Below are 14,792 nucleotides of genomic sequence, written 5' to 3'. Positions count from 1 at the left end.
TCTATCTATCTATCTATCTATCTATCTATCTATCTATCTATCTATCTATCTATCTCTCTGTTTTCTATATCTTTTTTCCTCTCTTTTTCTGTCTGTCTCTGTCTCTCTGTCTCTCTGTCTCTCTGTCTCTCTGTCTCTGGCGCTGTCTCTGGCTCTCTCTCTCTCTCTCTCTCTCTCTCTCTTACTCTCACCCGCCCACTCACTCACACTATTTCTTGGTGTGTGCGAATGTGTGCGTATGAGTGCGTCATGTAAGTAAGTGTATATGTGTCACCACAAGTCCCCATCTTTCGTTATTATTGTGAATAATCCGCTTCCTACCTCAATCATCTAAATTTAGCAGATATGGGCGTAAAATGTTTACGATTAAATCATGAATGGACACGTTGACTCCGACCTTCTGAACTTCATCATCAGTTCTGTTGTTCTCTGTCTTCCCCAGGGTGTAAATAGACCCGATGTCAAGGTTTTTCTGAAACCACAGGCAATAAATGAATTATAGTATTATAATGGGTTTTTTTAAATCTATCTCTCTTGGGTCATCGTATATAGTCTTTTCTAAATATATGTTATATCTTTTTAATCTGTTCTAGTCTTCTACTTCTAGTCTTTCTTTTTATCAGTCTTATTTTTCGGTTCTCATGTTTTCTCTTTTTATCTTCTTTCCTTTTCTCTGTTTTTTCCCCTTTTCTATTCCAGAGAGATGTGAAAATTGTTCCAATTAAATCATATCAAAGGAACAAGCTTTAAGACGATACCATTACATCTACATGGCCACAAATTGACGAGCACCTGGTTCCATCTCATTGTGACACATAAGCAATTTAAAAAAAAAATAGCATTAAACGTTATCGTCGAAATGCACTTACCCCTATAGTGGATGCTTTGTAGTAGCTTTTATCAAAGTAGAGGCCCTCCTTCTCCCTGTTTTTGGCCATTTCTCTGGCCATGACGAGGTTAAACTGCTTAAATACGTCCCCTGTCGTGCGGGCTCTGTGGGCAGACACAGTTTGCTACCGTTAGAATTAATGTCACAAATACGCTAGGACATCTGCCATTGTCTCAATTCTCGGTGAGCGAAGAAGTGTAATACGGATCATTTGAAACAGAGCTCGGGCTCCTCTTCAGGAATAAAACCAGAAAGGAAACGGGGGAAAAGGGATGGGAGGTGGAGAAAGAGAAGGGCGGAAGCTAGAAAGACACAGTTAAAGAGTCAGCGGTTGGGAAAGAGTAATCTTAGGATTCTCTACTGGAATTGTCGTAGTCTGCAGCAGAGAGGGCTCGTGGCTGAAACCCTATGTTACGGAGCAGACATCATATGCCTCCAAGAAACCAGACTAGGTGACAGGAACTTCAATGTTGCCGACTTTGCAATGACTCTTTACAACAGGGAAGGGCATGGACAGGTCACCCTGATACGATCAGCAATCAGACATCAGGAATTGGATATGAGCCGATGGGCGTCAGTAAACCTACACCTGCTTGCAGTGGAACTCACTGATCAGCCTGTAAGAAATGTTGTCAACGTCTACGCCTGCAACGGGATAGTCACTGAGGAAGAGTGGGCCAAACTTGGCGAGATGGAGGAAATACTACCTGGAAAAACAATCTTTTGTGGCGACTTCAACGCGCGAGGGAGTGATTGGGGAAACACAGTGGTGATAAACCCCCAAGTTTCGAGACTGGTAAATGCCCTGGACAGATGTGACCTCACCTGCATCAACAATGACAGCATGACCAGACTAGCCACAAGAGATGGGGACTCCGACAGTGCTATAGACCTTGCACACGTCTCGGTAGACCTAACAACAGACTGTACATGGAGAGTATTACACAACTATAGCAGCGATCATATCCCATGCACAGTGTCGGTAAAGCGAGGAAGAAACAGCAACCATCAAAGACAGAAACGAGTCTTCTTCTACCCAGCGGAAGGCAACGACCCCATCAGTGTACTGCGAAAGAGCTCCAGGCCACCCAGAATACAGCATAGAGTAGTGGCACAGCAGCCACCCTGGTGGAATGAAGAGACTGAGGCATTGTGGAAGATCAAACGCTTAGCGCTGAGAAGACACGAGAGGGACAAATCAAACGTGCAGTTGAAAGCTGAGAAAAAGCTAGCAGATCTCAGATTCGATGAGGCAGCAAAAGAAGCCAAGGACCTAGCATATGACAACTTCTGCCGGGGCGTGAACAGTGACAGGGCCCTTTATCAGTTCTGGAACTTCTACAGGTGCATGACTAATAGGAAGAGCAAACAAGCTATCCCTGATTTCCAACGAGAGGATGATTTGTGGATGCGCAATGATGAAGAAAAAGGCCGTGCTCTGTTTAGGAGATACCTGAGACAAACTGACAGGAAAGACGAGGACAAGAGAAAACAGCTGCTCAACAGGATCCAACAGGACTACAAAGATGAACCCTGCCTGCAATTTGTGACACACGAAATATTACATTAATATATCCAGGAAGCATCCAACACTTCTCCTGGTTTTGACGGAATACGTTATGGCCACATGAAGAACATGGAGGAAGGACAGACAATGGCACTAGCTGAGAGGCTAAACGAAAGCCTGTGGACTGGGGAGATATCTGAAGACTGGCTGGACAGTCACCTGTCCCCAGTTCCTAAGCCTGACAAGGACCCAAGCAAGATTGCCTCATATCGCATAGTGACCATGCAAAATACAGTCGGGAAGCTGCTGGAGAAAATCGTGGCACGCAGATTGGCAATAGAGCTGGAGGAAAAGAACGTCCTAACGCTGGAACTGGGCAGATATAGAAGAGGAAAGATCACATGGATGAATGCTGCCACTCTTGCATCCGACGTATATGATGGCTTCGAACGGGGGGAAGAAACTCTGGTAGCAGCACTTGACCTGGAAGATGCCTACAACCGAGTTCAGTACGACACTCCCATGAGGACTTTAGTCAACCTGAAAGTAGATCCACATTTAGTACAATGGATTGAGGCAGCGCTGCTCAAACGAAAGGTAGCACTACGTCTTGGTTGCTGGGTTTCGCAACCTATCGAGATCACACCAGGCTTACCACAGGGATCTGCACTCTCGCCAGTTCTGTTCAACGTTTAAACAATTGGGATTACTTCCAACCATCTGGAGGGGCCCGGATGTGTACTCAGTTTTTCTGATGATGTGCTGGTGTACAGGCAGGGCAAGAACCGCCAGGTTACAGCGGATAGAGTACAGGAAGAACTCGACAGACTTGAACAGTGGTGTGAGGCATACAACGGGAAACTGCACCCAGACAAATCCTGTACACTGTGATGTACACTGAATAACCATGCAGTGCATGATGACATGCCAAGTATCTCGATTGGAGGCAAAGTGCTGAAGAGGGAACCCACACTGAAGTACTTGGGCATAACGTTTTATCGCACCCTCTCTGGCAAAGATCACATCACGAGCACAATCTCCAGGGCGAGAAAAGGCCTAACAGCCGTTAAGATGATGGCCAGAGCTAAGATGAACTAGAAAATCCTTGTCATCCTCTACCAGACACTGGTACTCTCTGTCGTAGAGTACGGGCTCGGACTCTTGAACCTATCAAAGGCGCAACTGCAACGACTCGAGGTGTTACAAAATAAAGGAATGAGGGCAATCCTGGGGTGCACACGAGATACCTCAGCTGAAGCAATGAGATACTTCCAAGACTTCCCATTTGCAGACCAGAGGCACAAACTGGCACAAGTCCAAACCTTTTTGCGAGTCAGCGTAGACGAGACGAACCCTCTACATAAGAAAGTGGGACGGCAGATGACGTCAAGGCTAAAGAGGGGCACAGAATGGATGACTCAAGCCACGAACACCATCAACGAGTGCTGCCAGATACAAGACATTAGGAGAGGCAGGGATTGGGTTGTGGTCGATGATGCGCTCGGAGAGTACACAACAGTGAAGGCAACATTGGGTAGAGAATGTCGCAACTGGCCACTTGGAGCTACAAACGTTGAAATTGAAACCCTGATAGAAGAGAAGAGCGAACATGGAGACGCTGTGATCTTCACGGATGGATCAGTCAATAGAGGAGTTAAATCGGGCTGGGCCTTCAGTATCAGAGTTGATGGGGTAGTAGTGAAAGAGCAAAGTGGAGCAACTGCACTGACAACATCAAGTAAAAGCCATAAGTGAAGCTCTACACTGGATCAAGAACACTAGCCATCAGCGAGCAGTAATCATTATTGACTCAATGAGCACACTACAGAAGGTACAGAAAGAGATGCTGTATGTGGACTGGAAGGCTACGATCAGGGAGAGCAGCCTGGAAAGAGTGGCCTGGATCTTCTGCCCGGGTCACCAGGGGTAACCGGCAACGAGAGAGCAAACAATCTGGCTGGAGAAGCAAAAGTGGGAGGGAATTTGACACTGGACCCACCAACCGTCCTAACCGCTGTAAGGGCGGATAGCGGTTCCCACACACTAGGGAGATTGAAGGAGAAGGGTATCCAAAGAGGAGAGGGGAAACACAGCCATCTGTGCGGACCAGTCCGACGGATCTCCAACCAGATAATGATGGAAACTATAAGTAGACAGACTCTGGGATGGATCCTAAAGAGGAGGGGGGAGAGCAGAGATGGACATGTTCCGACTGCAGTAACCCCAACACAGTGGACAAGTAAGGACAAGTAAGTAAGTAACAGCATTACGTAATGATGACACTTGAGACACCGGTAATAAAAAATACATATTTTGAATTGATTTTTAAATAATATAATAAACAATGTTAATGATATCAAAATTACTGATAATAATAGTTGTTTGTTTGTTTGTTTGTATCGAAATGTTATCATTGTCCCTCTATCAAGGAAGGAAAATAGGGTTGGCCCTGGCTGAAAAAAAATGAATAGACGAGATCAGACCATCAATAATGTATTGATAGAGGCACTAGCAATCCATGTCAAGGTGCTATTTTAGCGTCTTTCGCCTGTCTTTTTTGTTCTGGTAAGTGTCTTACGGTGCTTGCCACTGCATAAGGTCAGATGAACGTTTTCTTGTTTGTGAAAAGTAAAAGGAATCAAATTTCTGCAATATGCACTGGTACTTGGTATAGACAACCTTACAGCATAATAATAATATAAGGGGAGTAAAAACCCATAAATAAATTAAGTGCGTGAATGTTCTTACAATAACATACATGTCTGCGATGATGTTCCTGAAGCGTATGACTGCCCGCACAGTACGGATCGCCTTTTGCCATCGGTGTCGAACCTGAAAGGGTTGATAATGAGACGGATTAATGTTGACATCAGCAGCAGCAGCAGCAGCAGCAGCAGCAGCAACAACAACAACAACAACAACAACAACAACAACAACAACAACAAAAACCCACTCCTGCAACATGGCACCAACCGCAATCCCAATCTAAACGACAGTGTCAGATCTAACCCGCCAACATCCACCCCACGACCCAAAACCAACTGTAAAGGCTGTCGGAAACAAATCCGAGGGAATACCCCGCCAGTTGCGTACGCGTCCTGCACTCAGTACCTCCTCAAGTCTTGCACGAAACTAACGACGCTGCGGCAGGTAACTACAACTGGAACTGTGAGAGCTGTGAGCCGTCGAATAATCCCAGCGACTTCACACGGGTGGTGGGTGGCACAGCGATCGAAGCATCAGGCGGGGAGCCCCAAAGGCGGACCAAAAGCCGGCTCCGCATTATGCAGTGGAACGCCGAAGGCATCACCACTAAGGCAAATGAACTTGGACTTCGCTTGAAGGAGGGTGACTTCGACATCTGCCTCACCCAGGAATAGAAACTAAAACCAAGTAAGAAGACACCTAGATTTGAGGGATACTCATCGATCAGGGTGGACAGGCGAAACCAGGACGGAGGTGAAGGTCTCATCTCTTATATCAAGAATGCCCTAGTTTTCCAACATGTCCGAGAGACGTCCATCACGGGCTTTCGATGTTTAAGATGAAGGTGGGGAAGAGGAAATGGGCTACAATGTGCAACATCTACTACCTCCAACCCCCCCCCCCCCCCCCCCGTCAGATCCCACACATCTCAACAATCTACACATTTGGCAACCGAAGAACTCCCAACCACACTGGAGTCCATCATACTAGGTGACTTTAATGCCCACTGTCTCCTGTAGGATCCCTTTCCGGAAGCAAGAGGGGAAAGTCTGCAGAACTGGACACTGGATAACGAGATGACGGTCATGAACGACAGAACACACACACGTATCAAAAGAACGTCGAGGCATGACGACCATTTCAACCCCAATCCCTCTCCCTCTACCCCACCACCCAACCTGAGGAAAAAGTGCCCCAGATGTCTCTATATGTGGGTCGCCGATCAAAGCATTTCGAGGTGAAACGGGGGTCCCAAGCATTGAGCACCATCAATACTAATTGCCTCCGATCAAGAGAGAAGGCTCTGCGAATGAACCGCGACCACCTCCGACGAATTGGGGCAACGGAACAAGTGCACAGACGCCAAAAGTGACGCAGAGATTTCTGAAAAGGGGCTGAAGACGCAAGCAACAAGAACCCACATTTGTTCAACTGCGAGAGGAGGCCCATTACTTATTTTGAAACAAGGACGCAGAAACGGGGAATCAACTCCGACATCGCCCCCACCTGTATGGCATAAGCAGAAGGAGGGACCCCAGTGTGAAGATCCGAAGCGCTGCTCTTCGTTGTACACGAGAGCTTGGCGCACAGTACAGTATCTATACTGACGGCTCGGCTAGTACAGGAACAACAGATGGCGGCGCTGGGGTCGTCATCACAACGGGGACCCGTCCAACCCGACTGTTGTCGAGACGCTGAGGGAGAAAGGCGTTCTATTCACGTGCTCTTTCTAGGAAGAGAGGAGAACCTTGGAAATTGCCATTGACTGGATCGACAATCAGTGTGATGCTTCCAACTCGGTCGCTATCTTAACTGACAGTCAACCGCTATGCATTGCACTAGTGGAAACATCACCATCCCTCGACCAAATGCGTTGCGACTACCCATAAATAATACAACACCTCAACCCACGTTTCAGTGGATCCCTGGTCACTGCGATATCCTTGGAAACGACCTCACTGACAATAATGCCAAACAGCAACAGCGCTGCCGGGCCAAGGCTGCCAAATTGCATTTTAAAAAATTAAAGTGCTTGCACCCAGATCAAACTGATCACAAAAGACCCTCCGATATCCCACACGTGGATGAAGGAAATATATACAGGGCAATTTCCTTATAACAGGAGGCTCAAATTAAGTCCCGCAGCGACCAGTCACCACTGCTAAAAATCGAGATCGGTCACTTCTCTGGGCTGCGAGCCTACAAAAAAAAATAGAATAGACAAAACATCGGACCCGATCTGTCCATTGTGCAGCGAGGAGCCCCAAGATTTTGGAACTCTGCCTGCAGAGATGCCCGGCCACGGGGGTGGCATCTCTTTGTGGAGGATTCAGGGTGGTTGGACTGCCTCTCTCGCTACCCAAGAGAGACGGTGGCCCTGACGAAGAGCACGTTCTTCGGGGCTCCAAACATTTCGAACGGATAGGCTACCACATACCCAAAAACAACATAAACAGCAACAACAACAACAACAACAACAACAACGACGACGACGACGACGACGACGACGACGACGACGACGACGAAGACGACGACGACGAATGGTGTTAGGCTAGGTTGGGTTTGTTTTTTTAAAATTAACACTTTCAGAGCAAATAATTTTGAAACATTCCTTGCTGTCTTTTATCGGATTTTTTAAAAATCAGGGCTGTCTGTCAAGGTGGTCCTTAACTTATGTTAAAGTCTGTATGTGTGCATATGTCTGTGTGGGGGTGTCTGGGGGTATATGTGTGTATAAAAGAACGAGAGAAAGATAGAAAGAGAAAGAGCGAGAGAGAGAGAGAGAGAGAGAGAGAGAGGGGGGGAGAGAGAGAGAGAGAGAGAGAGAGAGAGAGAGAGAGAGAGAGAGGGGTTGGGGGGGGGGGAGAGAGAGAGAAGAAAGTGAGCTAGAGAGAGAGGTAGAGAGAAAGAGAGAAAGAGAGAAAAAATTGTGAGGAGGTATGTGTGTGTGCGTGTGTGTGTGTGTATGTGTGTGTGTGTGTGTGTGTGTATGTGTGTGTGAATGCGAGTGTATGCGTGTGTGTGTGTGTGTGTGTGTGTGTGTGTATGTGTGTGTGAGTGTGGGTGTATGTGTGTGTGAGTGTATGGGAGTGAGTGTATGTGTGTATGTGTATGTGTGTACGTGTATATGTGTGTGCGCGTGTGCACGATACATTTTATGTACATATTATATAACCGTGCACATAATATACGACAACCATAAGAAACAGAACGGTGCGACGACCCTAGGTACCTTAGCCTCTCTCATCTCGTTGTGCAGTGTGTGGATCTTGGTGCGGATCAGTTTATTATTTCGAAACATGCGCCATCTGGATTCGGGCCGCAGCTTCCACCCGGGCGGGATCAGCAGCTCGAGTCTCGAGCGGGCCGACAACGAGTCTTTTCCGTCCTTTCTGCTCTCCGTCAAGTACTTCAGTGCGCTCGTCATGGGCTTCAGGGAGTCTCTAGTCGTTTGGATTTGTAAAGAATCGGACAAGTATCGGAATGTCGGTAATCTGGATCTTGTTTGGTTATTTATTTGGTGATTCCGTCAGAGCTAGGTTTACTTTTTCGAATTTGGATTTTGAATGCTAAAAATAGTGTGTGTGTGGGGGGGGGGGACTAGACAAGTAAATTCCCAATAAAACGACCCCTGTCAACTTGGCCCTGATTACTGTACCCTGCTGGACTCACAATTTCTCCTTGGCATTCTTCGTGTTCCCCTCCAGAAGCTCAAGGACAGTCTGTATTCTGGTACCCCTCTCGATGGCAAGCTTCCTGGCTAGTTCTTCGGCTCTGTCAGGGAAAGAAAATATAGAACTCGGATACAGATTTATATTCTTTCATTAATTCATTTATTAAATTTCATAAATGTATTTTTAAAATGACTAATTAAACAATTGACTGATTCATTCATTCATTCATTCATTCATTCATTTTTTCATTCATTCATTCATTTGTTCATTCATTCTTTCATACATATATTCATTCATTCATGAGTTGACCGGGGACTGGTTGAAATCGTTCACCTGTCCTTCTGATATTTAGAGAGTAACGTGAACCGTGTTAAATTCGCTCATGTGCCCCTCTAATATTTGGAGGGTCAACGTTGAATGTGCTGAATTCGCTCCCCCACTCCTCTGGTGTGTCGAGATTTAACGTTGAATTAGCGGAGTTCGCTCACCTCTCCCTCTGTTGTTTAAAGAGTTATGCCTTTACAGACCGAGATGTAACAAACGCAGCAGGAATTACTGCACTGTCTGGTGACACACTGTAGACAATGGGAGCGGCCACACGAACGACAGGTGATATTTTCAGTCCTGGGGCAGCAGATGTGTGTCGCCCACATTCTGCTACGACGCGACATTCCAGCGTTTTGGTGAAGCACACAGTTCAAAGGACTCGGACAAACGAGATGTATTTACTGCCAGAGCATTCCTTCAATAATTGTGTTTTTTCTCCCTTCTCATTCAACACGACAATATTCCCAGAGTAACCATGTCTTGTTATCACGAAACAATGCGTTTGATTTTAGAAATAAAGAGCAGAAACATCATTTGGGACAACACAGGTGAGGAATTTAATTTTTTTTAAATAATGATGCTAGAATAGATGTATGCCTAGCACTCAGACCAGAATACAGTGATGCAAGTGATGCATTGAAGGAGCAGATACGTAAGCAACTTTTTCATTTTACTTGACGTCTATCTTGACATGTCTGGATGTACCTGACTCTCCGATGGTCCATGTTGAACTGAGCTGTAACGTTAAATGTTGTCTCGTGTGGTTGCCGCATAAAAGTAAGTGACATTTTCTTCGCAGAATTTACTGAGCGAAAATTGTAGCTCGCCTGTCAAGGCCATGAAAAATTAGAGGTCGGTAGATCTATGTTTTCTCCACAGATGCTGCACCCTTATTCTTTTTCTTGCGTAACTCATTCTTATGAAAAAATGTATGCGTATGAGTATCTTATTGATATCAAAACTTCATATTTTTCTGAATACACAGGTTGGAAATGCAAACTTGTAGCTTGAAACATATTTTCTTATGATGAAAATGGTTTACATTCCTTTCCCTACTTTAAACTAAACTTGCTGCCACAGAAAGGGTTAGCCTACGACTTGTAGAAGTAAACACAAGACTGATAGAATTCACTCATCTGACCTTCTGTTATTTAAATAGGTATCTTGGAAGGGACATGAATCCCTCACCTGTCCTTCTGTTACTTAAATGGGTATCATGCAAGAGATAGAATTCGGTCACCTGTCCTTCTGTTATTTAAATGGGGATCATGGAAGAGACAGAATTGATTCTTTTACCTGTCCTTCTGAATAGGCGGTGTCTTCATCGCTGCGATCATGGCTTTCTCCTCGTTGATTTCTCTGATCGGTTGTACATACACTCTCTCATCCTTGGGAAGAATGTCGACGTACCTTGGAATAGAACACACAGAGGGAAATGTGTGATAATCTTTTTGTGCTGGTTATATCACTGGTTCAAAAGTGATAGATTAAAATAGGTATTCATTCATCCATTCATTCATTCATTCATCCATTTATTTATTTATTTATTTATTTATTTATTTTGTCATTTATTTATTATCCTTTTATTTCTTTATCTGTTTTTACGATAATATATTTTTTAATAGTGGGTCTTTCATTCATTCATTCATCTATTAATTAATTCATTCATTCATTCATTCATTCATTCATTCATTCATTCATTCGTTCATTCATTCATCAATAAAAATTCAAACCAAACGAACGAGTGTCGTGATTCACTCACCGCCTGTACCACTCTGGTTGCACGGTCTTGGTCAGTACACGCTTTTTGCTGTTAGTGCCAGTCTTGATGGACGGCAGGGTCAGTTTTTGGGGGTCACTCATAGCTCTAACAAATGAAAATATACTGTCCTGTACGTGCTAGGGTCAGTTTGTTTGGGTCACTAATCGACGGAGCAGTAACAAATGAAAGGGCTACTCAATTGGGAACAGTAGGACGAAATCGTCTGTGGTGTAGCAGTTAGGCACTGAGCCGTCACACGCGGAAGACTCGAGTTCGATATCAGTGTGAGGAGAGTTATCGGTTGGTTGTTAAAAATTATTATCTTGGTCTTTCTGCTTGCACGTTGTGTCCCTCTCAGTTTCAGACAGGGTCGAATCCCAGATTTGAAATTATCTAAATTGTGTCAATGATGGCATTTATAAAATAGCTACATTCTTATGGACAGAAAAAGCCGGAAGACTTTTTATTGCTATCGAAAATTTAGATACGTGCGCATAAAATCCAAGAGTCTAGCCTCAAGAAGACTGTTTCGGAAGGCTAAACTGAGACAAACAAAGAGAGGTAGACCATTTATTACCCTTTTCCAGGGCATCATCACTGAATCACTGAATCCAGCATACACATACAGCAGAAGCGTCAGAACAGCAAGCGAAAACCAGATCAAGTTGTGTGAGAGGATAAGTCTGGTAAATTGGATGGTTGGCGGGTGCTCTGAAGTGGTTTGCTCCTTCTTCCCTAACAAACTCCTATCGCCCTTATTTCTCCTTCTCATATTAAATGTTGCTGTCGAGTAACACCTCAAACTGCGGCGCGTATATGACCTGTTTGTGTTGCGAGTGAGGTCAAACTTACGAAAGTTAAAAAAAACTAAAAACCTGGAAAAAGTCCATTTAAGCCCTCCTATCTGAACTTACTTAATCTAGTAGCCTAAGTATTCGTCTGCGGTCTGTCTACACTCAATGTGGGGCCGTATTATTTGGGTCACGGTGACGTCAGAAACGAAAGGTGTCCTTTAACTTATTTTAAGAATGATGATGATGATGATGATGATGATGATGAGGAGGAGGAGGAGGAGGAGGAGGAGGAGGAGGAGGAGGAGGAGGAGGATGGTGATGTGTGTGTGTGTGTTTGTGTGTGTGTGTGTTTGTGTGTGTGTGTTTAAGGGTTAAAGGAGGGGGGGGGGTTCAAAGTTACTTTTACCCTAACCCTGTCGGAGATATTGTTTGCAGCGGTCAGCATAGCGCAAGGTGATGTCAACAATTCAAAGCGTGGTCATTGCTGCCAGGTACTGGGAATCTAGACTGAAGGCCGTCGGAGTCTAAAGCAATCCACTTAAGTTCTTTGGGTAATACTTCTTAAACCAGAGATAGAAAAAAAAGTTTTTACTGTGTTATTCCTATCAGAAATCATGAAAAGCTCAGAAACTGTAAGCCTTGGCGAAAGCATTAAACTGCATAATTTTGTTCATGTTGCAAGGTGCATTTTTGGCAGAGCTTCAGTAGAGTGTAAAAATCGAAAATTTCTCAAAATTGAACTTTAGTGGATTGTTTGCGACAGCTATGATGTGCTGGAAAGAGAACTCCCCCATTTGACTATGGATTCGATTCCGGCTGTGGCATTCTTGAACGTGGGTTGTACCGTTGATTGAGAGGTTTTACAGGCTCTTAGCTCGCCTTCTTGGCTTGGTCCTTTCTAAGTTGGACATCTCACAAATCCTACTTTTTGGGGTCAAAACACTACTGTGTTGAAAAGAATGTTACGTACCGCACGACACGTATAAAACGTTCCAGTCGTTCTTTTAAAGCACAAGTTAATTATTATTGTGAAAACAATATAAATATTCATTATAAACTTGTCTTTACAACTACTGCTCTGAACTGTTTTTGTTGACCATACTTCACGTGTGCTGCTATAAGTGGCAACTATTTTATTGGGGGGAGGGGGGAGGGGAGAGGTGGAAATGGGGGGGGGGGGGGGGGAGGGGAGAGGTGGTGGAGAGAAGGGGTGGAGAGAGGGGGTGGAGAGAGAAAGAGAAGGGCGGGGGAGGGGGTGGGGTGGTCCAGTGGCTGAGTGGTTTTTGAGCAGTCGCTAACAATAATTTTTAGCATTGTTGTTGTATGTCGATGAAACGGGTTCAAAGTGGTTGGTCAGTGGAGCGTGTCCTCGAACAAGGCACGACCTCCCCAGCCCAAGCTAAAAATAACCATGGCACTGCAGTAGGGCAACACTAGCAAGTCCTCGCGGCTAAATTATTGCGATATTATGTATTTTGTTATGTGACACTGATGAATTATTCATCACATCTCTCCGTACACAAACATACACTCACTCACACACACACACACACACACACACACACACACACACACACACACACACACACACACACATACATACACATACAAACACACAGACACATGCACGCACGAGGGGAGAGAGAGGGAGAGATAGAGAGAGAGAGAGAGAGAGAGAGAGAGAGAGAGAGAGAGAGAGAGAGAGAGAGAGAGAGAGAGCGAGTGAGAGGGAGACAGACAGAGACAGAGACAGAGACAGAGGAAAAAGAGACGGAGGCAGAACCAGAGACAGAGACAGAGACAGAAACAGAGAGCGAAATAGAGATGAATTTCACTTAAGCCTATCTGTAATTTCCAACCTGTCTATTTCACTGGAAAATATGTCTTTGAGATGGTACAATTTGATGTTCTACGTACTTGATCTGCTTTCTTGCTCCTTTTTTTACCGGAAAAAAAAGAAACTAAAATCTCATTCAACAGTGCAGTTTCTATCCTTTTTTTTCACGCTTCCTGGTATTCCCGGATTTGACTACCGTTTTCTTGTTTTTGTTTTTGTATCGCTTTTTGTGGTTTTTTGTTTGTTGCCACACAATGACAGTAATTTAAACCCATGGAAAAATGGTAAGAAAGTTTTTGTTTTTTAGTAATAGTTAAACGGCCCTTGCAACACAATAAGATCATATACGTGCCAAAGATTAGAGATGTTACAAGAGAGTAACAAACACAAAAAAGAAGGAGGAGTGATTAGGACGATAGATGTTTGATAGGAAAGAAGGAGCAGACCACACCATAGCACCCGCCAACCACCCACTGGTAAGAAACAACAGACAGAAAGTGAAGAAGTAGAATGTAATCGTGGTTTCACTTAGACTCTCACTCCATTTAAGAAGCATGCTACTTCGACCCTGCCTGTCAGGGTCAACCCAGGCTGACAATAACTGGTCACTTTTAAGCACAAGGGGGCTATCCCGAAAAGTGTTGGTTTGAGAAAATCGCTGGTAAAGTTTTTGCCCCTTGTTCAGTTTCTATAACAGACAAGAAGAGTTTTCTCTACTATAGCCAAACAAATATATACACACCAGTCAAACCAAACTTCTTCTATTGGTAGGGCAATGTCCACTTTTGGTGTAGGTCAAGATTTCTTGGAAACCCCCGAAATCTGAGTTAGCCCGCTTGTCTTTAAAAGCCACCAATTCTTCCCTCACAGGAATCGAACGCATGTCTTCTGCGTGAGTCGAGAAAAAAAAATAACAAGCATTCAACCGCTCCACCACTGACGCCGGTGCCTCGCAACTAAAACACAAACAACGAAATAAAATAGTCAAAATAGAACAAAACAAAACAAAATGCACATATAATAGAAAGCAATATTTAGAACAATCCTCTTTATTTAAAACGAAGGCCCAAAGGGTTAATATCAGAATGAGTATTGGAATGTGAATATTGGTAATACATGTACACAATCAAATGCTTCATTATTTCCTCACTTGTCTGTTGTTTTGTATGTTTGTTTATTTACTTTTGGGAAATGGGCTGTGGCATCCATCAGGAACTCGGGCCATCAACCGACATGGCATCCACAAATCCTGGTCCACTAATTTAAAAAAATAAATAAAAAACTGCCAGCCCCACC

At 44.4% G+C, this 14,792-nt stretch overlaps 1 protein-coding gene across 1 annotated transcript in view; it reads right to left on the bottom strand.

Annotated features, from left to right (window-relative positions):
• The window catches only part of LOC101857442, a gene marked incomplete at its 3' end in the record, with an annotated part of 38,602 nt that extends 24,981 nt beyond the window's left edge, over positions 1-13,621 (bottom strand). The window contains 8 exon segments of the mRNA XM_005109027.3: positions 398-472; positions 870-993; positions 5,155-5,228; positions 8,335-8,545; positions 8,775-8,876; positions 10,400-10,513; positions 10,866-10,970; positions 13,519-13,621. Coding sequence (XP_005109084.2) covers positions 398-472; positions 870-993; positions 5,155-5,228; positions 8,335-8,545; positions 8,775-8,876; positions 10,400-10,513; positions 10,866-10,966 — 801 coding nt within the window.
• Between the last annotated feature and the right edge of the window lie 1,171 nt (positions 13,622-14,792).

Source organism: Aplysia californica, unplaced genomic scaffold (assembly GCF_000002075.1).
Source record: "Aplysia californica isolate F4 #8 unplaced genomic scaffold, AplCal3.0 scaffold00743, whole genome shotgun sequence".
Lineage (NCBI taxonomy): Eukaryota > Metazoa > Mollusca > Gastropoda > Aplysiida > Aplysiidae > Aplysia > Aplysia californica.
Note: the sequence above shows the minus strand (reverse complement) of the source record. Positions and strands in the feature narration are given on the sequence as shown.